A 23,516-nucleotide genomic window follows, 5' to 3' on the forward strand; every position below is an offset into this window, starting at 1 on the left:
ATAAAAAAGTGAGTAGAAATATATAAAAAATAAGAAAAAGTTATAAATTAAAAAAAAAGAAAAAAAAAACAAAAGAAAATGATATTCTGACCTTTTGCAAGAAGGGAGACTCAATCTTGAGATATTTTGACACGACGTAGAGACAAAATAAATGACGATCAATGCCTTGACCTATGGGAGGAAAAAAAGATCGGTTTAGAATTGGGGCCTTGTGGGAATTCCCCCCACCTCCCAATTTACTTGGATTGTTTCAAGCATAGATTAGTGTAGTGGTTGGGGGGGCTTCCAACAAGAGGGGCGTGAAGTTAGTTGAAAATAAAAATATTCGATAGATTGGATTGGATTGTCCGCTTTATTCTGAATATGTGCGTTCCATCCAGGCATTTTCAACATGTTTTTTGATTAAAACATACTTTCGCCTTACTATCTGTTATTTGTAGCTTATTGTTAGCAAGTTATTTTGAATAATTTCTGAAATTTTTAATTGCCAAGTTAGAGGAAACAGCTGGTTTAGCTGGATGTGGGGTTGAGGAAAACGTGGGCTTCCAAGACTCTTGAGGGTCTAAAAAGCGTTTCAAGCTAAGAAAAATTGCTATGTATGTTACAGAAAATGTTTTTTACATTTCAAAAGTGGGCGTTTCGGCCCTCAAAACCCTATGTCCCTGCCTCATATAGCCAGCGGGTACTAAGTTCGAATTGAGGGTGAGAAAATGTTTCTGAATAACACAATAACTTACCAGTCATGGCCTACTTATATCCAGATACAAGGCGTTCTGTGGCTTTCTTCAGAAGAGCAATTCTGTCTTCATTCTGAAAAGTGGGAATTTATTTGAAATGAGGAAATAATTTTGGTTTGGTTTATTAACATAGAGGAAACGAAAGCCAATATATTCCAATGTTAAATTACACAGCATTAATAGGGGCCTCTCTACCACGCATGCAGTAGGTGGGTTTTGAAACCAGAATTTTTAATTGCCAAGTTAGACCGTAACAGCCAGCAGGTCTGGAAGAAGGCCGGAAAAGCGGATTTTTAAACAGTCTCGAGAACAAAAAACGGTGCTCCCGTAGTATTTGTACCAAGATGGTGCACAACCTGAACACAGTCTGTGTACTAAGTTAAGGTTCAGGTTGTGCGTCATCTTGGTAGGAATATACCGGAGCGCCCAAAAAATGCTAAAAATGCTTTTTTTTTCATTTCAATAGAGAAGGGCTCGACCCGCAACCGCACCCTGGGTTCTTCCGGTTGTACAGAAGTTTCTCTGCGTGCCCCGACCAAAAGGCCTCACACTTGCCATTTGAGATTACTATATCAATTCATAATTCAATATAAATTAACTGTTATTGGTTCAATATCTTCCATTGTAATAGATTTACTCTTTTACTTTCATTTTTCATTATCGAAACCAAGTACTTCCATAGAAGAGCTGGCAGGCCACAAGCATTGAGAGTCTTTAAAGGGGCCACAGATTATAAAACTTGAAATAACAGCATCGAGTCCTGTTTATAATAATTACATTATTCTGACTAGTCACATTCTAATGAGCACAGCTTGGTTTAGTCGAACAATAAACTTACAGTTTGTTCTGGATCTTCCATGGCGCGAACGAAAGCGCAGGATTCAGTCGTGCATGAACGAACAGTCTCGGTCCTCCCTTCTCGGAACAATCTCGTCATCGAAGCTTCGTACGTCAAACTGAAATGACCTTTGTCCTGTAATAAAGATGATTTTTATTTTTAATTTCAGAAGGGAGGAAATATGAGATCTGATCTGTTTTGAAGGTTTCAACATTTTAAAAAGGGGGTTCCAACTCTCAAACCCCGCTGGGCACAAAACACCCCGCTGTTACTTTGAGTGATAAGGTTATTTCGCAGGGTGCTTTTACTTTCTCGAGCTTGAATTAAAATAAGCCGACCCTCAACCAACCCACCCTTTTCTTACTGTAAGGTTTATATGATGACCTTCAAAGCAGATGTTAACAACTATGCGAGAACTCAAAATTTCAATTGTTGAATAAATAATATATATTATGAGAGAAATTTTAATTTGTTGTGCAATGAAAAAAATATGTTTCCCACCCCTAATTTAGAAAATATATTCAATTTGAAAAAAATTTCTCTTACCCTGAAATGTGCAAGTTGAAGAGACAATTGGAACAAAGCATCAGGAGACATTCGGAAAGTTTTGATCAATCCTTTTCCGAATTTACGAAATGGGAACACGTGGAGGTCTACGCCATCAGACAAAAGCTTTGCAATCCTCAGAGTTGATTAAATGACGTCGATGCCCTGTATAAAGGAAAATTAATTGTTAGGATACTGATTCAACTCTGTATAAAATCAGCGCTACCAAGCAAAAAATGTTAATATATAGCACAGCAGTTCCCAACTGGAGGCCACAGAGCAGTTTCTGGGGGCCACAATGCTATGTGCAAAAATGATTACATAAAAAAAATACTCTTCCTAGTTTCATTGCTTGATAAGGTTATTCGACAGGGTGTTTTCACTTTGTTGAGCATGAATTTTTCGATCATAATGGGATTTGGAATCAACCAAGCAAAATAACATTATAAATACCACTGGAATGATAGAAAGGGGCCGTGAGTGCTGAAAGCCTCTGGAAGGGGACCACGAGCCGTAAAAGGTTGGGAACCACTGAATAGCGAAAAATGAGATTTCATGGCTCCCAAAAGCATAACAAAACATTTTAGTCAAATAGTTAAATATGGGAGCGAGATTTCGCCTTGGATTAAAACAGTCCCAATTACAATATATATTTCTGATCAAATAGCTCATGTGATAAGTGATTCCACTCTTTACAAATCAGGTGTTCCCATACACAATATACTTTCAGTTGAGCAGTAGGTTAGGTCAAGATGAGAGATTCCACTCTGCATTAAATTAGTGTTCCCACATATAATATTTTCAATCAAATAGCCAAGATTGAAAGACTGATTCCATCTGGCATTAAATTAGTGTTCCCGAACACAAAATATTTTTTAAATCTGAAGGCAACACTTACAGGTTCTGGAATGTTCTATTTTAAACGCTGAGGAGGAAGGGGAGTCGTAGTTAATTCTCCGACGCAGGTACCGTCATCATTATATCCAAAGTTCGCAAACTTATCGTACAAGACTTCTTCCGTAAGGTGGCTCATGATCGGAGCGTCGGCACAGGAATGTTCCGCCTTCATTCCAAATATATATATTTTATAGAAAATAACTTGGAAAGATTTGTCGAACCATCTAAATATAATTTATTCTTTATTAGCCTCTAGAAGTCGCGAAAAACAAAGCCCTGTATAATCACCCACAGGCAAGTTTTTTTAGGCGAAAAGCTGCCATGTCTCGCTTATGGAGACACAATTTTAGGACTAAGAACTCCCAAGTTCAGCATTGCATACTTAATTTATTGCAACCTGGATGAGTTGGGGCCTGTCATGACTCAGAACAATTTGAATTTGAAATACGGCTACGGCTCAAACTCTGATACCAATGAAAACTTGCCAAACTAAGCCTCTACTCCAGCATAATTCACAGCCCGGGCATTTACTCGCACATAATGTCCCATAGTGTGTGTACCAGGTTAGGGTTAGAAACAGAACAGAAAAAAATTGGTATGAGATACTTTTAGGAAAAATATCATCATAACTTTTTATCATAGCTTGTCTAAAGCTTAGTCCAAGAGTGAGAGTGACCTCCCCCCCTAACCCCCCAAAAAACCTCAGGCAAACCTCAGGCAAATTCAGAACTGACCTCCCCCTCAAAAAAATAACTTTAAATAAAATTCAATCACCTGTTATGGCATTTTCCATGCAACAGCGAACGTTCGAACATTGAGAAAGTTGTTATGTCATCAACGTCTAATACATTGGATTCATCGTCCAAAACAACCACAAACGCCGCTTTCTCGATCGCGTGCAACGACTCTTTGTTTACTACAGATTTAAAGAAAACACCCGATGCTGTGGAGAATAAAATATTCATTTAGATCAGTTTTATTTTATTGGGCCTCAGTGGCTTAGTAGTTCAAACGTTAGACTCCGCTATGTCAGTAATGTTGATCAGTGGTTACTACCCTGGCGGACCGGTAAAATTAATTAAATGTACTCACTGACCGGCAAAAAAATGAAAGGACCAGAACAGAAAATAATACCTTATATTTGCGCTAATTAATGCAATGCTGGGCCCTCGACATGCTTTTAGAAAGCTAGACAAAAAAAGATACACTTAAAAACATTTCACATGAAAATAAAATTATGAAATAATGTTCTGGCCAAAAATTGTAATGGGTGAAGCATAAAATAATACCTTATATTTACATAATGAAATCCAGTGCTGGGCACCCACTATGCGTAAGAAAGGAACATATAAAACATGCACATACAAAACATTTCACATAAAAAACATGTACATGCCAAATCATGTACAAACACAATTAAGTCTAGTGAGAGTTCTGCTGCTGTTTCGTTTCAAATATAGGATTGCAAACGAGGCCTCAAAGAAGCTTCTGCAACATGTAGCTCTGGAGCATTGTACAGCCGATTCTTTCCAATAACGCATAGGTAACTGGTTGAAAATACAGACAACAGTTTGATAGCACCATCACTTAGCGATGGGTATTCGTTATCAAATATTTCTAAAATTGTGACAGTGATTCTTATTTAAATCTGGACTGTAATATAGAATCACCATTTTGATCAAGTTTTTTTTTTTCATCGGGTTTATCATATTAATGCCTCTGCAATTGATCAACGCCTCAAACGAAATGAGTTTACATTACAATGAAAAAGTCGTCCAGGCTCTAAAGACTTGATGGTCATATTAACGATTTTCATGAACTTGCCATTTCTGAATCGAAACTCTTGATCTTACACTCATGATATCACAGCTGCTATATGCTACAAATTCTCGAATATGTCCATCTTCGAAGGAATGTGGATACAGTATTTTGCCTTAAAAGAAGTAGGTCAGTATAAACGGTAAAGAATTTCAGTAAATTCGCAAGCTCGCATAATTATCCTGTGGAGAATAATTATGTTTGAAAAGATTGCTGGACTCCTCGCCGCTGTAGGGTGGTCCACATAACCGCTGGTCAGTTATCTCTACCATCAAGTCCATGCAATCGGAATAATTGTCTAACTAATCCCATATCTGACATGGACTGGTAACCGAATGAGAAGCCGTGGTTCGCCATATGGTTGAGCACTATATATAGGCTTCGGCTTTCGGTATAATACCAGCAATTAAATTTGAAAAAAAATCCGCTATTTACCGGAAATTAAAATCTAGTCGTCATGGATACGCTGCGTGTTGCCTCCACGCGGCTGAATAATCTGGAGTCGTGTTTACTATTAAATTGTTTATCAACATTACCACTTGTTAATGGTCAACATTACATTTTATAATGTACTGCACAAAAAATCTCAGTATATGGTACAATTATGAAGAATGTTCTTGTAGTCATTGACAAATAGTTTAAAGTTCGTGTTTGCGATTTTTTGTTCTCTATTGCCACCTAGTGTATACCTGGATAACTTTTGCTCACTGAAGCCAGGCACATAGCTGGTCTTCTTGTCGCATTGAAAACCTATGCGTATGAACTTGTTGTAATCACAACTACATAATCTGAGAATGGTTGAATGGAACGTGATTATACTGTAGAATGGTTAATGTAACCGCTGTTCGGTTACAGGTTCTTCTATGCTGCATAAATTATTGAAGCAGCAAGAGAAATTCTGATCCCCGACCTTTGAACTTTTCTATCAGTTTCAGCCTGTGATAGTCAACCCCCATAATTTCCAGTTCAAGAAGTATTCCACGTTCAATCACATCTGCTCTATTCTGTATTATAATATACAATGTTCAACGAGTAATATTGAATACACATATTGAATATGGGGAAGAGGAGTCGCGGTGAACCAAAAATGGTTATCAAGCAGCGACACCCAAAGTGTTGACCTATCAGATGCCACAAGTCCATGAGCTTTGTACAAATAACTGGCTTACTATTCTCATACCTGTCATGGACTGGTAAACAGATGAGAGAACGTGGATAGCCATATGATTAAGTTGTCTTATCAGTTTTTCTCTCTCCTAAGATAAATATTTGAATCCCGTCCTATAACTGGCCAACTAACCCTGTATCTGACATGGATTGGTGAATAGCCATATGGTCAAGTTGTCATATCAGTTTTTTCCGCAGGATAAACATGCACGTCCAATTAAAAAAGGTAAATGTTGAGCTATCAGATACCACGGGTCCACTGGCCAACCATTCCCATACCAGTACGCGTCATTGACTGTTAACCAGACGAGAGGCTGTGTTTTCGCAATATGATTAATTCGTCTTAACGGCTTTCCTCTACCCCGTGATAAATATCTAAATCCCATCCTATAACCACCAAGTTCAAGCATCTGAAACAAAATAACTGACCAACTAACCCGAATCTGACATACATTGGTAATAGGACCAGAGGCCATGGTTAGCTATATGGTCAAGTTTTTTCTTCCACAGGATAAACAGGAAAGTCCGAGATTCGCAATATGATTAATTCGTTTCACCGGTTTTCCTCTCCCCCAGGATAAATATGTAACTCATATCCTATAAGTATAACCATCAGAAACCAATTTAACCTTGTATCGGACATGGACTATCGGTATGTATAACAGTAATAGGACCAGAGACCGTGGCTAGCCATATGGTCAAGTTGTAATATCAGTTTTCCCCTTGCCCAAGATAGATATGAAAGTTCAAGATTTGAAAAATGTAAATGTTGATGACCTATCAACCCTTTGTACATGTACTGTTTACCGAACAAGAGTCCACGGTTCGCCATATGATTATTGGATTTCCTCTCTACACCAAATCCAATTATAAAAGTTGATCATTGATTACTGCCTAACGAGGCCTATCTCAACTTTGTAAAGGCAGAGCTAGAGTCCTCTAATCCAGGGGTTCCCAAACTTTTTCAGCTTGCTGCACACTAACAACAAGATTAAAAAGTCGCGGCACACTTAATATAAATCAGTTTTATTGAATTATTTATCCATTAATATTATGCAATTCGACATTGAATAAGATTAAAACAAGATTTCGCGGGTCAGTTGTAACAACAAGTCTATATCGTTTCTGTCAGTGCAGAAAGTTAATATACTGTATGCAGAATCATGAAAATGTGAAAAATATTTTGTCGTACTATATATATTGTATTGCATATGTTGTACTGACAGAAAATTTGCATGGCGAAATTTGTGATAAAATTGAGAACTCTAAATATTTCATGTGAAAAATGAAATGTGAAAACATGACATGTCAAATATTATGAAATTAATATCGCTTTAAGAGTCTCTTCAATTTCTTAACTGCTGACAGTTTGAAAGAGATTGTTTAGTTAGAGTCAAGCGACTTTGCTTTGAGCAAACTTGTATTGTTTGGTTGGGGTCGAAAACTTAACACCTTATATATTCAGATATTAGAGAAGTGTGGCATATTACATCACCTATCGGTAGACATTGAATAATAAATCTTTATACAGATTGACCCTATAATATGTGTGGTACCGAACTACATTCATTACTGAATGCAATGTAATAAAGTTCATGTAGCATCGTTAATTATTGTGAAAAAATCTCAGGAATTTTGTGAAAATATGTGGCACATTTTCAAGACCTTGGCGGTCCACTAGTGTGCCGCGATACAGTTTGGGAAACCCTGCACTAATCATTGTCACATGCGACTTTAGCGTGATGTCTACCGCATTTAAGGGTGAAATTTGCGGCTACATTATTCCTTCTTCAGGTAGGCTACATATAGCGGTTGACATCTCGCATAAGTCGCATCCATTTTCAACGTGTCGAACTGCCAAAAACTAAAGTTTTAGGAGACCCATTGTTGCTTGTCCATTCGACATCATTCGCTTTTTGATACTCTGATTTCTGATAGCCAAGGCTGCCAGCATCACCATGAAAATCTTGTCGTAATAAACATTCAGGTTATCGAAAAATGGCAATTTCAAGTACTTGGCTTTGGATTAATTTTTCCTCTTCATTAAGAAGGAATAAAAATAAAATTCCTTGGCTTAAGCTATATGATGAATGATGCCCTACCGTCCAAACACTAACCCAGGTGAATAGTTGCTAGTAAAATATGGGTCGATTTCCCCCAACCTACCAGTTGAATTCTGCTAGTCTCTCACACTAAATTAAACTCCATGAGATCCGAACAGCATGTAGGTAACTTGCAAAATTCTAGTTGTAGGCAATCAGGCTCTTGGGCACGGAGCCCGGTTTTTTTCACATTGATTATTTATTATACAGATGCTACAACAATTAACAAAATATAACATAGAATAAAAAGAAAATCGAAGCATTTTTGACAGAAGACCTGTTAGATTATGCAGGCCAAAGTGTTATGTTGATCATTTCATTTTGTATCATAAAGCTATAAGCTCTTTAATGAAATATTTCACATTTATATTTTTAAATTTATGGGATACACAAAATTTTTTTTTTTTTGCTGTTTTTTTAATTTTTCTTACTTTTTCATATTTAGGGAAATACATGAATTTTTTTTTTCATTATTTTTTGACTATTTTTATTTTTTTTTACTTTTTTGATACTTAGAGAATAATGATGAACAAGAAAAGCGAATTGCAGTAAATGAAAATTTAAAAAGCTGACTCACACAAAACAAAAAAATGGAAATTCGAAATAGGCATTGCAAAACAAAACATTGTAATATTCTACATGTATCACTATTATAATATTACTAGAATTCATAATGGACATTTCTTATTACTTTACATAGATTAGGGGCAAAGTTACACTGGGCTCCAGTAGAGTCCTCAGCTACCAAGTTTTCGGAACACAATATCAAACCACAACACTGAGCCAAAAATCAATCACTCCAGTCCAACTGTTATCATAACAGTCATGGAATGCATAATTTATGGTGGGTTTGCCGACAAATCAGAATATCATAAATTCATGAAGATGTTCTAAAATAAACACAGAAATAATAGATATCAGTAGTTGACAATAATTGAAAAACATAAAAGCAAAAGATAATAATGCATTTCACAACAAAAATTGATAAAAATTCGAACAATGGCTATTTGAAACGAGTTACGATATAGGTTAATAACTTGGATTTTTTTTTATAGTTTTTATTGATTTTTATAGTTTTCATTATTTTTATATATTTTAAAATTCAAACAAAAATGTGGAGTGGCAAAGTAAACTGATATACAGCAAGAATAAATACAGCAGTTGTCAATTATAAGAAAAAACTCAAAACCTGACCTAAATAATGAAAGTTGTTGACATACCATAAAAATTAGAATTGCACAAAAATTTCTGAATGAGGGCGACATAAAAACAATACACATGATATCTGGAAAAGCTTAAAGTGAGTTTGTTATGAGTCACTAAAAATAGTACATAAGAAGCTAAAGCATTAATGCAGCACCCAACCTAATTTGTAAAACTAATAGGAAAATAAAATAAAAAAATCATGAAATGACAAGAATTTGTATGACAAAACATGCAAATCAGAATTTGGTGCAGAATTTTACAAAATGCTCTGAGGTCAGTTCAAGAGGTCAAATCTTGTGAGAGATGACCTAAATTGCCGAAATCGTTGCTGAAGGAAGGTGCATATGACTAAGAGTCAATTACTATGTTTTGTAATCCAAGCCTATGCAAAATCAGCATTTCACACAAAAAACAAAATTATAAAATTTTCTCCTCAATTCCACTATAACTGGACTAGACTATCTAGTCTTTAAGAGTTAATATTACTAATATTTGATCCCTTCACTACATATGCATGTCCATAATGTGTTGCAGGATACCACAAGATCAATCGCAATTAAGTCTGAGATTATTGGAGAAATTTAATGTTAAATATACGGCATTAACATTAACATGTTGATGAAACATTTGTATCTTAGCAATGTCTTTAGAATGTGGTCAGTTTGGTAAACTTCTCAAGATCATCGGAATCTGAAAAAAAAAAAAATTTTCTATTCGGATGGCTCTAAAAATTGTGCTCAGTAGAGAAATATCATAACAATTTTCTATGTGATGTTCGAATAAGGCATTAGATTAGCAACAATTACAAATCTTGAATATTGTTTGTTAAAAAAGAACTTTAGGAAAAACCTGGTTGAATTCCTGCAAATAAAATAATATTTCAGGGTAATTGATCGTCCGCAGATATGTAAAGACCACATTCAAAAAACGAAGGCAATTACTCACTGTACAGTGAACATAGCAAAAATAGGAGACAAAATGAGTTATTGTTTCATCCAATACACTGGTTCTCAACCAGTGGGCCATGTCCCACTGCTGTGCCACGAAAAGATTTTGAGATAGGCCACAGAACCATTAAAAAATGTTAGTTTTATTTGTATCACTATCAATAATTTTGATTGTAGTACCAATGATTGATGATGTTGTTTTCTGCTACTGAATGGTAATTTTCATTCTAATTATCAAAGATTGCGAACAACTGATCTAATATGACTCCACGAACTATTTCGAAAATATAAAAGACAAGAAATCAAGTTTGCTGTTTTAGTAAATGGTATTTCACATACCGTCATCACCTTCATGTTGTATTGGTTTATTCTATTGCTTGGTTTCCACCTACTGCACCAGCTTCTTCTTGTTCATTTTGCCCCTTGAAAAAATTTCAATTTTACTATCTAGCATATTTTTTATCTTTATTACCTGCTATAAAAACGCAGACAATTATATCATTCAAATTTAGGGATTAAATATTTCATATGGCTTAGTGACTGAATATCCCACAGTTTCTGGTCCCATGGTATAGCAAAGTTTTAATATGCATAGTGACATCACATTTTGAGGCTTATTATCAACATGAATTAGGATAGGTTTTGCACATTTATCTCGGGGGAGGAAAAGCCGATTACACTGCTTAATCATATTACGAACCACAGACTCTCGTCTGGTTATCAGTCTATGTAGAGCAGTGGTTCTCAACCTGTGGTACGGGAGCTTTTCAAGTTGTACGCGAGCAGATTTGAATTATTGCAATAATTAACCTTTCAGTTGGCTAAAATATGCCGGCAACGCTTTATATTTCTTACTGTATGTATTCACTGAACAGCGTTTATGGATGTTTCCCCAAGCATCAGTTTCCTTATTTATTTCCGTAACTATAGGTCAATAATGACGCAACATGTAACAATTGCAATTTCTGCACCCAGCCGCTCAGACGGTTCCATTACATTTAAACCCATGTCAATTGCACCTGCATATTATTGCACCTATGGAATTTTTTTTGTTTTACGGATATTTGAACCCACACTCACCCTAACCCATGGGTTTTAGCACTCGCATGTAGATTGAACCCGCGGATATACGCATGGGTTTGAATGTACGTGGGTTCTAATGTCCGGTCACCGCTACGACACTTCTGTCGCTCAAACAGATATTCAAGCATGGTTGCAAACATTGCCTTGTTTTTGTAGTTTTGAGTGATATTTGTCAGTTTTCAGTTGTGTTTCAGAAAAATAGTTGTGTATTGTTTAACTCAATTATCATTATGTCTTCCGGGGAGCTTTACTTCAGTTGCAGTATCCAAAATTGAATCTTGCAAATGCTGCGATGGACAAGGCTAAACTTAGCAATATCAGTACCTGCAAACGGCACATGGTTGATTAATTTTAATAAAAATTATGGTTTCAAACACGTAAACCAGTTTATATGCGCCAACACACCAAAACACTCTCAGAATAAGCAGAAAGTTTGCAAAGCGATATGGGCATGTTTTTGTTCGTTTTGCATGTTACGCCACAAATGATGTAGTGCCACATTATAAAACACACCCATAGCACGTTTCTCGTGTCTTTTTCCTTACGCCAAAAAAGGAGTTTTGTCGGTGGTACACGGCCACAGTAAAAAACAGGAAAGTGGTACGCGGTCAGTAAAAGGTTGAGAACCACTGATGTAAAGTATGGGGTTAGTTAGTCGATATTTTCAATTGTATGAACTTGATGGTGGAGGAAGCCATAAATGACCAGCGGTTATGCAGTTACGTGAAACACCCTACAGCGCCAAAGAGTCCAGCAATCCTCTCACACTTAATTATCCCCCACAGGATTCGAACCTGCAAACCCACAGGGTAATCAAAGGGGTGGTACCAAGTGTATTCATATCGCTTAGCCCGATGCACCACACAACAGAGCCTGTAACTGTCTATTACATCGTGTAGGAGATGATTAAAAACATACATATGAATACTTTGAAATATCAACGTAGAAAGTTGAGAATGAATATTACTCAAATCTCACCATTTGCTGATTGTTCTGATTTCCTCTTTCCGGTAGATGCAGATTCCCAATATTTGCTCCAGCAAAGTTGATAGGTGGAGGTTCTCTGCGTTCTATAAATATAAAAAGGTGTTAAAATGTTTTGAGTAGCATTTCATCTTAACGTCTGTTAACTTTGCGTTATTTTTTTAACACCTTATAGTTCTAACTAAGTTATCAGGCCGGTGTGATGAACTGGTCGTTAAAATGTTTGACTTAACTGTGTTGACATCGCAGATTATTATGTATCGGATTCAAATCTCATGATCATCACCTGGGGTCTGATGAATTGGGTGGGCAATGGGTACTGAATATGCAGATAACCGCACACACGCATAAAAACTACCATCGCTGCCAATAAAATGGACTCAAAATTTGTATTTTTTAGGTTTCATTAAAGTTGTTAATTTGATTATGTAATTGTATCCTAAGTAAATGTTTCATCATTAGTTTTAGATTTATTCATATTATACAATTCAAATATGAGGTCCAATTTTTTAGTTGTAAGTGTTGAAAAGTCCTAGAGAAACTTTGCCAAGTAATCATGTATTATCTAAACAGCAAAAATAAATATTCTCAAACCATAAATGTTACATGACTGCTCAAACTTTGGTATCTAATTTACAATTTCCTCCAAAAGTAATTCTTTGCTCGCTTGGAATTAGAAAAAATTAGACATTCTGATGCCAGTTGCGAATAAAATTCATCATACTACTTTTAAAATGAGACAATATATTTGCATACTGCAGAAGGTATTGTAGCATCCTTTGTCAGCAAGACACACAGTATATGGGGCATCATTTTCAAACCTTGGTAGTGGTAAAACTTATTTTTGTTACGTAAAAATATGCTATATAGAACTTGCCTAGACTCAAATACTGTATGTGTATATTGTATTTTTGTGGTATGTTATTAAATTCACCCAGTTGGCCCACCCATTCACCCATTAAATTCAACCAATATCAGATGATATCGACTACTCGTGACGCAACGATCAACGAGTTGACCAGCTTTGCTAGAGAGCAGTGGTTCCCAAACTTTTTGAAAAAAATTCCATGACGTACCCCTCGAAATTTTTTTAACGATTCCCGGTCTTGTGCACCAAAACATTAAAAGATCACAACAAAAAAATCAACGCGCCGTATAGTGAACCGAACAAAAGAATATAAAGCGCAACTCTAATGTGAGTGTGACATCCAATCTGTTTCGATATTTGGTAAAAGGGCAGCGTTAGCTACAGTACTGCAGTTAGTATACCTGTGGTGACATGAATTGAACTCTCTCTGTGATATCACAGGCCCACAGCTATGTGACATTACAATGGAGCAGCGTGATCGAAACAGAAAGTGAAGAATCAGTGTCTCTAGCGGTGATTGCAAAACAGCGAAAGACGACAAATGTGTATTTGTTTAGGCACTCAATTTTTGCATTATCAGGCTAATAGCCATATTACAGATTTGTTTCGCGGACCCTCCAAAAGTGCTTCACGGTCCCCAATAGGTCCTCAGACCCCAGTTTGGGAATCACTGCTATAGAGTGATTGCTGTAAATCCCAATAGTCGCGATTTAGTGCATACTGTAATTCTTACTTGCTTTGCTTAAATTTCAATATCATGCTGTAGTCCAGGGGTGTGCAAACTTTATTACAGGAGGGCCAGATACAAGTAACTGGGTAAGGCTGCAGGCTGTGCCCTTGCTATGTTTTCTCAGCAGTGTGTATTTGGCAACAGAATTCTGCTAGCTAAGGTTGCTAATATGGCAGTGGCACCCAGGTACTGGTACAGTATAGGCTTTGCGGCGCAAAGAGATTGGAATGCCCGCACGTACCAGATAAACTGAACTAAAAACTCGTTTCGTGGGCCACGGGCCACATTTTGCACACCCCTGTGCTAGTCGATTAGGATATAATCCATGACAAAACTGGAATAAATTGTTACAATGAGTTGGGCAGTCTATCGTCACCACAATATGATTCTGACTGCCAGTGGTTGCTCTTATGTATACTCGTATGTGTATTATTCACAGAAGTCCATGACAAAAAAAATTAAAATCTACACAATTCTGGAAATATACCTTTTATAACATTCTTTGACTGCGTTTTGATGCCAGAGTTTCCCCATTCATCCTTGGCCCAGACTTGGAAATGATATGTTTTACCAAGTATAGGTGACTTCATCCTGTACTGAGGAACTTCTGTAGTGTGAGTCCCTCCATGTTTTTCATTATCACAGAAGATTTCTATGTTGTATAGAACGTTAGATACTGCATTCCAAGTCAAAAGAATGTCGAATCCACTTCTTTGAGATGAAACATTTTCAATTCGCGGCAAAGCTAAAAATAAAGGAGTGAGTTAGTAAATATAGTAATCAGTAATTTATTTCTTCAACATGCTGAAAGTACAAACTATACATACACAAATTAAAGGAAATATAAAAAAGTCGTATTCCAGGGTGAAAGGAGATGTTGAAAACCAATACTGGTTATCGAGCGACTCCACCCTTGGGGGAATCTAATAAAAACCTGATAAATATAATAAAATCGAACTAAATATGTTATTGAATAAATAAAATGAAAAGCAACAGGTTTGTCAAAGCGGCCCGGTACATACCAAATAATCACTGTTTAAACAAAAAAAGTCGATTTCATGCACCACAGTCTAGTTACCATGAAAATAAAAGTGCGAGACCAGACAGTGTTGTCTTGGCGAGATACCGTAAAAAGAGTAGGCTATAGTAAAGGGCATCGAACATTTGATTGTGTGCATATATACCATCAAGTGTACAAGTAACAAAATAATGACACTTTTATGGCAGGAAGCCATAAATTTTTGGGGGAGTTGACTTTGATGACCGTCTGGTCGTATTGCTCCCTCCTGTCTATACCAAACTAATTTATTTCTTATTGTTATTTTTATTATTATTACGATGACTGTTATTTTTGGTTGACGAAAAAATAAATCTCTCTCTCTCTCTCAGGAAGGAACCTGTGGTATTTACCCTAACATGGTACCGTGTACTAACAAGTGTTTTGACGCTGGAGTCAGAGAATTTACGAGGACATGGATATTCATGAAGCATAAATATGTATAACCTGCTTTTGCAACAATTCTGTTCTAGATTTTTCAATTTCCCATAATTCATTAGTTTCATATTGCATAAGTTACACTCTAAAATCATAATATATTTCAAGTTAAAAAATTAACTTCGTTTACATTTATGCTCGCACAAAACACCAAACTACTTTCGATTTTGTACTTCAAGCTAGTCTAAGCTTGCAAAGTTGGAGGGCCACAATTTCAAGCAGGCCTTGTGAGTCGCAGTAGTGGGATTCACCCGGTTCTGTTACAAAAAGTCATTGAGAGTAACCAGTAATGCTAACCGGTTCGCTGTTCTTATGAAATTCCGTGAGACGGTTTTATAGAACCGTTGCGAACCAGCTGAACCCCACTACTGGATACGACCAAAGGTCATCAAAGTCAGCCACCACCCATTCTAGATAAATAATTATTGAGAAAAAAAATATAAAGTAACTGTCGACTAGTTAACTACCAAATAATTAAACGGAGTCTACTCTCAATACAGATAATAATAGGTACCAGAAAAAATAAGTGAATTTTAGAAAAATATTTAAAATTAGTTTGAAAATTGAAAGATAGTAAGCAAACAGTGGCAATGTGACCATTATATGATGAACAGTTACATGTTTTAATCACTATTGAATATTATAACTATACTCTAGTAATCCTTAACAAGAAAATTTAGGTAACTTGTTTTAAATTTCACATAGGGAGCCAATCTAATAGATTCAGGAATTTGATTCCAAATTTTGTGGACCAGTGCACTTGATTTATTCTTGGGAGAATTTTGTGTCAGCTCTGGGAATAAAATATGAATTTATAAAGAGGATTGTGTATTATACGAATATTGAATATTGGCTACTACAATCGGTGAAATATGACGCAAACGATTCAAGTAAACTCGCTGAGGAGAATTTATGCATAATTTTCCCTATTTCATAGTGAAATAAGTCATTCAGTTTCAAAATAGTGGACTAAGTCTAGTTCGCAACGGCACATTTGATATAGTCCTGACAGCGCGGTTTTGATGCTGAACCCCATAAGACAATATCATATTGAATGGAAGAATGAAAAATTGCGAAATAAACAGTTCGTAAAACACTCAATGGCACATAATTTTTGAGCCTGATTAAAATACCAACAGCCCTTGACAGTCTATGCACAAACATGGATTCTGGTATCGGGTTCCTCATGTTTACTTTCTTTCAAAGACTGGCCACTACGAGACTAGTATAAGTTTATTTCGACTCAATAATCAGCATAGGCTTATTACAGCTATTAGACGATGATTGAATATGGTAAAATGCATATCTTCCCGGACTTCCCACATAGCAAGGTCTGTTCAACTGTTTGTCACCAGTTGGGAGAAAAATTTATCGCCGAAGTAAGGCCGAGATCGCCATGGCGACCAACAGGGATGGCCATTTCCGAATACTAAACTATTCCGAATACATTCTAAAATAATGTTTTCGAATCTGGAATTCCGAATACATTCTAAAATCAAAAATAACACATTTTTGTTTTAGTTGATTAAAACCCAGTAAATTAGGAAATAAGCTTCAATAGAAATATCAGAATGAAGCCACAGACCAACAGTATATGTACACAAAGTAATTGATAGTTTATAGCTATTAATAAAAAATAATAGCAACTTGTGACACAATCAGTTTATTAAATTTATTCACTTTGTACAAATGACCATATGAAAAGATAGCCAAGGAGTTGTCTGACGCTTTCTATCATTGGTACCATGATATTACGATAATAGTCGAGTCTATTGACAAAAATACTACTCGTATTCAGATAATTGCCTTTAAAAATTCTAATATTTAAGCCTAGAGTATTCTACTACCTACCAGTATATTTGTATATAAATTTATGTGAACCATATTGTTATTATGTGTAACATATTGTTGTGTTTGGAGTTAGAAATAAATTAGTAGAGAATAGATGACCACCACCGCCAGCGCGCAGCCAGGATTTTCGAAGTCGGAAATTCTCATTGCCGCCTGTAACACCCACTGCGATTCTGCGCTCGTTAAAAGGGCCGTCTTGTCAGCGTATAATGATCATTCTGTTACGTAAAATATTCAATCCATGACAACTACGAGATTCTAAAATATCTTTCGCGGTTGCTTCTTCTTACGTCAAAAAAAAAACATTACTATTCGGTCCACGGCAATCTGTGACCTAAAATTACAAGATAAACTGCTTGATGTATTTAATTTTAATATGTATTTTTGCAATCTTGCCAACTCGTTATCGTCGTTAGAAAAATCTCAAATAATCAGTAAATTAAAAATACATATTCATCGCCGCGATCATGCCACCTGTTAAAAGAGTCGACTTTTACAACAAATAATATAACAAGGAATATATATTTTTCTGTTGTGCAAAGTGATGAATTCGTGACCGACACGGGCATATTTAAAATGTCTTGCTCTTATTAATTTAATTGTCTTCAATTTAACCTGCGGTTGCGTCGACAAAATAAAATCCTCACCACTCTTATATACCATTGCAATCCGCGGCCATAAAAATAAAAACGTGAGGTAAACTGTCCGATTAAATATTGTTTTTATCCGAATTTTGCGAATTCGGCAAATATTTAGATGTACTTGTTAACAGTGACTCCGCTCGATCGAAATGCTAAGAGTAAAATTTATTTCATCACAATAAAATTGATTGAATATACTTTAGATTAATTATATTATATACATCCTCACAACCAGGGAAAAAGTCGCGTTTCAAACCTTGTATCGTGTTAACCCGAAAATATTTGACGGCATATTAAAGTAATGGATAATCAGGCAAATCCCGCCCTCAATTAGTGACGATATGTTTCTCAACGCCGACCAAACATAATGTGTGCCAGAGGCAGACGAAATTTTGCGATTTTCACTGCCTAGAAAAGCGTTTTTTAAATTTTCACGGGCCTCAATAAAACTTATGTTGTTTACGGTTTTATTTTCTGTATTCTAAATTGCCGCTTTTCAATCAAAAAGTTGCGTTGTCTTTAGAAACTCGCCGCCGATGAACGTATTTACCAGATTCACAATTCCGTGCGCGTACAAAAATAAAATAAATGTCATCGTTATCGTGGAACAAAGTGGTGGAAAATTTTCGTTTTAGAGAAAATAACACAATCGTAAAGGCGTTTGCGGGCCTAAATAACACGTTACGCTGATGAGTGATAAAAACAATCACGCGCAAGTTTCTATCGAGAATGTTTTCATTCAACGGAAACGTCTTGAAAGCGGCGTCGAAAATGTGTGACGTCACACAAATATCCGATATTCTTATGAACGTGAATTCCGATATTCGAATGACGAGATATTCGAATACATTCGAATACTTTATTCGAATTGGCCATCCCTGGCGACCAATTTTGTCCCTGTTCAGCAGACCAATTTCAGAAAGCATGTGGAACAGAACACAGTTTGAGAAACGCTGCACTTGAGTATTTGAAAAAATTGATTGTAATATATGTCAGTGGTTCCCAAATGACTACTTTTCCACAAGACTATTGCATCGTTCAATTTAAACTCATTTAAATGAAAAATATTTGTTTTAAAAAATGGAATAAATTAACAAAATTAACATTGAGAAAGTGAAGACTATGTTAAAATTTTAGCTGCGTTATAATAATATATAATGCAATGCGTGGGAATTTGTATTACAAAATTATAAAAACTGTTAAAATTAACGTTGAAAGAGGGAAATACGAGTTTCAATATCAGAAAAAATACCCTGATTCAAATTAAACAGATAATTCGATGCATTACAGGAAGTAAATTAAATTTGAAAACCTATGGACTTATTCTTTCTTTTTCAAAGAATCTTTTTTCTTTTCAGGGGATTTTTCCTCCCCGGCTTTTTTTTCAGAGGATTTTCCCTCCTCAGCTCCCCCATACGCAGAATAATCCATCACGCAACTTGTGATTATCTTCTCAATTCGATGGAACGGATCAAAGTTCACGCCAAACTTCGAAGAAGTCTGAAATAACGAGAATTTATTAATTTCTTACATGTAGAGTTAGTTGGTCTAAACGTGTCATAGGACTTGAAATGCCTGCTATCTAACCTCTGATTAACCTGCGTGAGTTCGTAGGTTCGAATCCTGCAGGGAATTCCAAGGCCAGCGCTATAAATAAGTTTGTAATTTTTTGTTTAATGGGAAGGGGGTAAATTGACATGGAATGGGACCTGTGTACAAATACAAGGCAAAAATTTGTTTCAGTGACATGCCCAGGTAATGTGTTACCAGATATTCGAATAGTAAACTGCAGCTCTAATATTTTAGTATCAATACGATATTCAAATATTCCGTCTGCTCTACTCAGTATTTTTGGATTTGATTAAATTTATGTACATAAACTATTTTATGTAATAAGGAACTTCCAAGGTAAATCAAAACTTGGTTGGTATTCGAGTTTGCAACCCACAAAAAACTTTCTCATGTGAAAGTGGACCGCAACCATAAAAGACATTAGGCAGGCCTGCTGTCGAGAATAACCCTTAACCTGGTACACATTACGGGAGTATCCAATTGGCCTGGCCGTATTAGAACGCAAAAAGGTAAAAACACAAAGTGTTAATCTATTTCACTCAAGTTCAGCAGGTCATATTAAATCATGGGCTAATTGCCTATAATCTATTATATCTTACCGATATCAGGAACATCACAGTTAGTTGTAGAAGAACAACAGTGTTGAATGAGATCGGCAGGATTCCTAGAAGTTGTAGATTGTAAAGTAGAGAGAACAGAAGGCTGAGCTTTGTTACTCTGAAAAAAATAGGATATTATGGTAAATTGCCAGTAATTAAATTCAAAATTGTAAGAACGAGTTCTCTTTTGTGTCAAACTGGTTCCCTCATCTTAGAAAACCATTTCACGTTCCCAAAGAGCGATTCAGAATTCTAGAACGGGTTCCCTCATGTATCAAGCTCACTAACAACGGGTTCTTTCATTTTAGAAAATATATGAATGTCACTATCAGAGCTGGAGTCAAAGCCATGGAGCAAAGCCTACCGGGTTAAATGGAGCCAGAGTTACCACAAATTTAAGTAGCGCTAGCTTATAGCATCTTATTAACTTTTATTAATTTTAGTGATATTTAGAAATTGGAGTCAAAACATTGAATTTTGTTTCATGGTGAAATCTTTACTTAAACTCTTTTAGAAATGTAAACTTGATTGTCTGTCTGCTCTAAAGATTTCAAAATCTTTACTCCTGCTCGCATGTGTCAGAAGTTTGCAATAAATTGAAACTCCATAGCCCAGTCACTAACTACCGTAATAATTACCGTAATTTTTATGTCTCGATTTGTAACAAATCAATACTCACGTCGCCAAATGAATAGATTTCACGGTCTCATGATTCCATTGTTTCCTCACAAATGTTGCAGCATTTTTGACGAACCCCCCTCCGCAGGCTCCAAACATTCCAAGAATAGTACAGATCAAGAGAGAGTCTGGGAAAGCTCCACGACCAAGTTTCACTCCTAAATTATGAAAATAATTGTTTGAAATAACAAGAGAGCAGGATTCCAATAATTACACATATGTGGAGATGAGCACAGCGAAATAAAGTGTTGCTGTGTGAGAATCGTAGTGGTACAAAATTATTTTTTGAAGTGAACAATACCTTCAAGAATACCTGAATTACAAAAACGTTGTTCGGAATAACAATAGAGCACCGCTTTGCATTCATACCAGAAAGCAGCACATGTATCAATGCTCAATATATATGCTGGCCTTAACTGAGAACCGAGACTACGGAAGAAAAACAAGCACAGTGGAACACAGCGTATTTCCGTGTGTCATATAATAAAGTTCTTACAAATTAAATTTGTCCTGAAATCTGGAACAAATGACTGGCTAACTTACACCATACCCAACACAGACTTGTAACTGAAAGAGAGGCGAAGGTACCTCATATTATTAAGCTGTCTTACCAACATTCCTTTCCCCTGATATAAATATGAAAATCATTCCTGAATGGCTGGAATTGCGAAGTTTGATGCAAATTTTTCACAAACATCAAATATCAGAAAGTGTAAACAAATATATAGCATACCTTTTATAATTTTTCTTGTTCGAATCATTTCTTTTCCCAGAACAATCACTAACATCGCTGGTTTCCATGACAACAAATTATAAATGACATCTTTGGGAGAGTAGAAGATGTGCCACCATACTATTGTCATCATGAGAACTGACTGAAATGAAAAATTAATATTCATTTATATGTCCAGGCTATCATATGCTATGTTGCCACCGATACCTGTCGATACGTGAGGATCTACAATTTTACGAATGATTGAAATCTTTCCGGTTTAGCACAGCCTACTCCAGCGTTTCTCAAACTCTGTTCCGCAGAACACTACCGTTCTGCAAGGTTGGAACAGGGGTCGAAATTCCGACTCAATTGGTCGCCATAGCGATCTTGGCTGTAAAGGACTCTGGATCGTGAATTCGACCGCCTGAAGGCCTCGTACCAGTTTGGAAAGTATGGCATATGCTTTTTTACTCAGATTAACTATTCAGGGATGTGCAGCTTTCAATACAAGGGGTACAAATAAGTGGGTGAAACCGCGGGCCACACCATTATTTTAACAGAGGTTTCTAATAGACACAAAAATATTGGTTATTGATCTTATGACATGCGTTGTTCGCACAACCTAGCTGTTAGGGCATTGTAAGGTCATAGATAATAAATTGGACTCAGGTATAGGCTTTGCAATGCAAATGGATCGGAATTACTCTCACATACTAGATTAAACAACTATAAAATTGCAGGCCGCATTATTTTTCCTTGTGGGCCGCATTTGGCCACAGACCGCAGATTGCACAGCCCTGAGCTTAACAATAAAACAAATCCATACCTGATTATTGGATAGAGGAGTCAGAGCAGGTTTTCCTACACAAACACTTATGATCATCCCTCCACCGTAGCAACAAGCTATCGACATCAACCATGTGGCAACTGGCTGTTTCCTTGCCTTGTTGACATCTGAATTTAAAATAATTTTTTTAAAGGGCTCTGTGATTGAAACTTGGGGGCTTTCCGAGCTATTCACTTACTTATTAAAATACTGAATTGGCTCATTTTGTGACTGTCCAAAAAGCTATAACGTCATCAATAAAATATTACAAGCGGAGTCATTAAATGAGGTAATTTTAATTTATTTAGAAACAATAATTGGCAAATAACAATTGTGTTTTTATTTTTTGAAACTAATTGTGGGGCTTTGTACTAACTAGTCAACTACTTCCCGGGTTCCATAACACTACAAATTTGAGAACCCCTACACTAGAGTATATCTCAGTTAAAAAGCATGCAATAGATTCATTTTGGATTCTATGTTTTACCCAAAGTATAATTATTTAGGAGGTATCAACTACTGATAGAGAATAGGCCTTTAGAAAGCATCAAGCCATCCTTCTGAGTCTGCGGGTCGGAACCAGTAGTGGGATTCAACCGGTTCGCACCGGTTCTATAGAACCGTCTCACGGAATTTTATGAGATCTGCGGACCGGTTGACATTACTGAAAAAAACATGACTTTTTGTAACAGAACTGGCTGAAAAATATGACATTTGTGTGATGGAACCGGCTGACAAAAAATTGGAATCCCGCCACTGGTCGAAACCACATTTTTTGAAACGTAAAAAACTGTCTATATATGATCAACTCACCCCAGTCATTCCGTACTCCGTAAATTACCAGAGTATAATGAGCAATCTCTATGATTGTTGCCAGATATACTATCAAGTTATTTGTTGCGTCTGCTATAGATGAAACATCCATTATGATATACTGAGAAACAATGAAAAATGGAAAATTAGAAATGGGTGTAGTATAATTCAGTATGAATATACAGTATTTAGATTTGAAAAGAAAATACCATATACCGTATATATATACAGGCCGGCAGCGGCGCAGCTAGCAATAGGGGGAAGATGTTTGATTTGAAAATTTTATCTTTTACTTGCAAAGAGAGGCGAGCTACACACAACTATGGAATTTATTAAACAGCATTTTGCTATGAAAGCCACAGCCCGACAGCCGGTGTCGTGAATTGCAGTTTGTTTCAATTTC

General features: G+C 36.2%; 2 protein-coding genes, 1 long non-coding RNA gene and 1 pseudogene across 4 annotated transcripts in view; all 4 read right to left on the reverse strand.

Annotated features, from left to right (window-relative positions):
* Positions 1-14,528, reverse strand: part of LOC120335766 (carnitine O-palmitoyltransferase 1, muscle isoform-like) — a 201,212-nt pseudogene extending 186,684 nt beyond the window's left edge. The window contains exon 1 of the transcript XR_013474429.1: positions 14,411-14,528. The product of XR_013474429.1 is annotated as a carnitine O-palmitoyltransferase 1, muscle isoform-like (transcript). The remainder of the gene's footprint in view (positions 1-14,410) is intronic.
* Positions 736-2,221, reverse strand: LOC144431960 (carnitine O-palmitoyltransferase 1, liver isoform-like). The gene is made up of 3 exons (XM_078119843.1): positions 2,122-2,221; positions 1,576-1,710; positions 736-810 (listed from the first exon to the last, which is right to left on the reverse strand). The coding sequence occupies exons 1-3, from the start codon at positions 2,170-2,172 to the stop codon at positions 748-750; spliced, it is 249 nt and encodes an 82-aa protein (XP_077975969.1). The 5' UTR covers positions 2,173-2,221; the 3' UTR covers positions 736-747.
* Positions 3,026-5,706, reverse strand: LOC144419829 (uncharacterized). Its single transcript, XR_013474288.1, has 3 exons — positions 5,526-5,706; positions 3,793-4,951; positions 3,026-3,242 (listed from the first exon to the last, which is right to left on the reverse strand). It is a non-coding gene; the product is annotated as an uncharacterized LOC144419829 (long non-coding RNA).
* A 4,853-nt stretch (positions 14,529-19,381) lies between the features above and the next one.
* On the reverse strand, positions 19,382-23,225 carry LOC120335775 (trimeric intracellular cation channel type 1B.2-like). The gene is made up of 7 exons (XM_078110306.1): positions 23,114-23,225; positions 22,301-22,428; positions 21,493-21,634; positions 21,061-21,072; positions 20,811-20,917; positions 20,082-20,199; positions 19,382-19,410 (listed from the first exon to the last, which is right to left on the reverse strand). The coding sequence occupies exons 1-7, from the start codon at positions 23,223-23,225 to the stop codon at positions 19,382-19,384; spliced, it is 648 nt and encodes a 215-aa protein (XP_077966432.1).
* Between the last annotated feature and the right edge of the window lie 291 nt (positions 23,226-23,516).

This window comes from Styela clava, chromosome 2, assembly GCF_964204865.1.
Source record: "Styela clava chromosome 2, kaStyClav1.hap1.2, whole genome shotgun sequence".
NCBI classification, from domain to species: Eukaryota; Metazoa; Chordata; class Ascidiacea; order Stolidobranchia; family Styelidae; genus Styela; species Styela clava.

Excerpts from the sequence above, each read along its gene's own strand:
- LOC144431960 (XM_078119843.1), bottom strand. The coding sequence starts at position 2,172 with ATGTCTCCTGATGCTTTGTTCCAATTGTCTCTTCAACTTGCACATTTC. Across the intron at positions 1,711-2,121 it reads TTCAACTTGCACATTTCAGG|GACAAAGGTCATTTCAGTTT; the intron begins GTAAGAGAAATT and ends TCTTTATTACAG. Across the intron at positions 811-1,575 it reads TGGAAGATCCAGAACAAACT|AATGAAGACAGAATTGCTCT; the intron begins GTAAGTTTATTG and ends CCCACTTTTCAG.
- LOC120335775 (XM_078110306.1), bottom strand. The coding sequence starts at position 23,225 with ATGGATGTTTCATCTATAGCAGACGCAACAAATAACTTGATAGTATAT. Across the intron at positions 22,429-23,113 it reads CGGAGTACGGAATGACTGGG|ATGTCAACAAGGCAAGGAAA; the intron begins GTGAGTTGATCA and ends TTTTAAATTCAG. Across the intron at positions 20,200-20,810 it reads TCAAAAATGCTGCAACATTT|AGTAACAAAGCTCAGCCTTC; the intron begins GTGAGGAAACAA and ends TATTTTTTTCAG.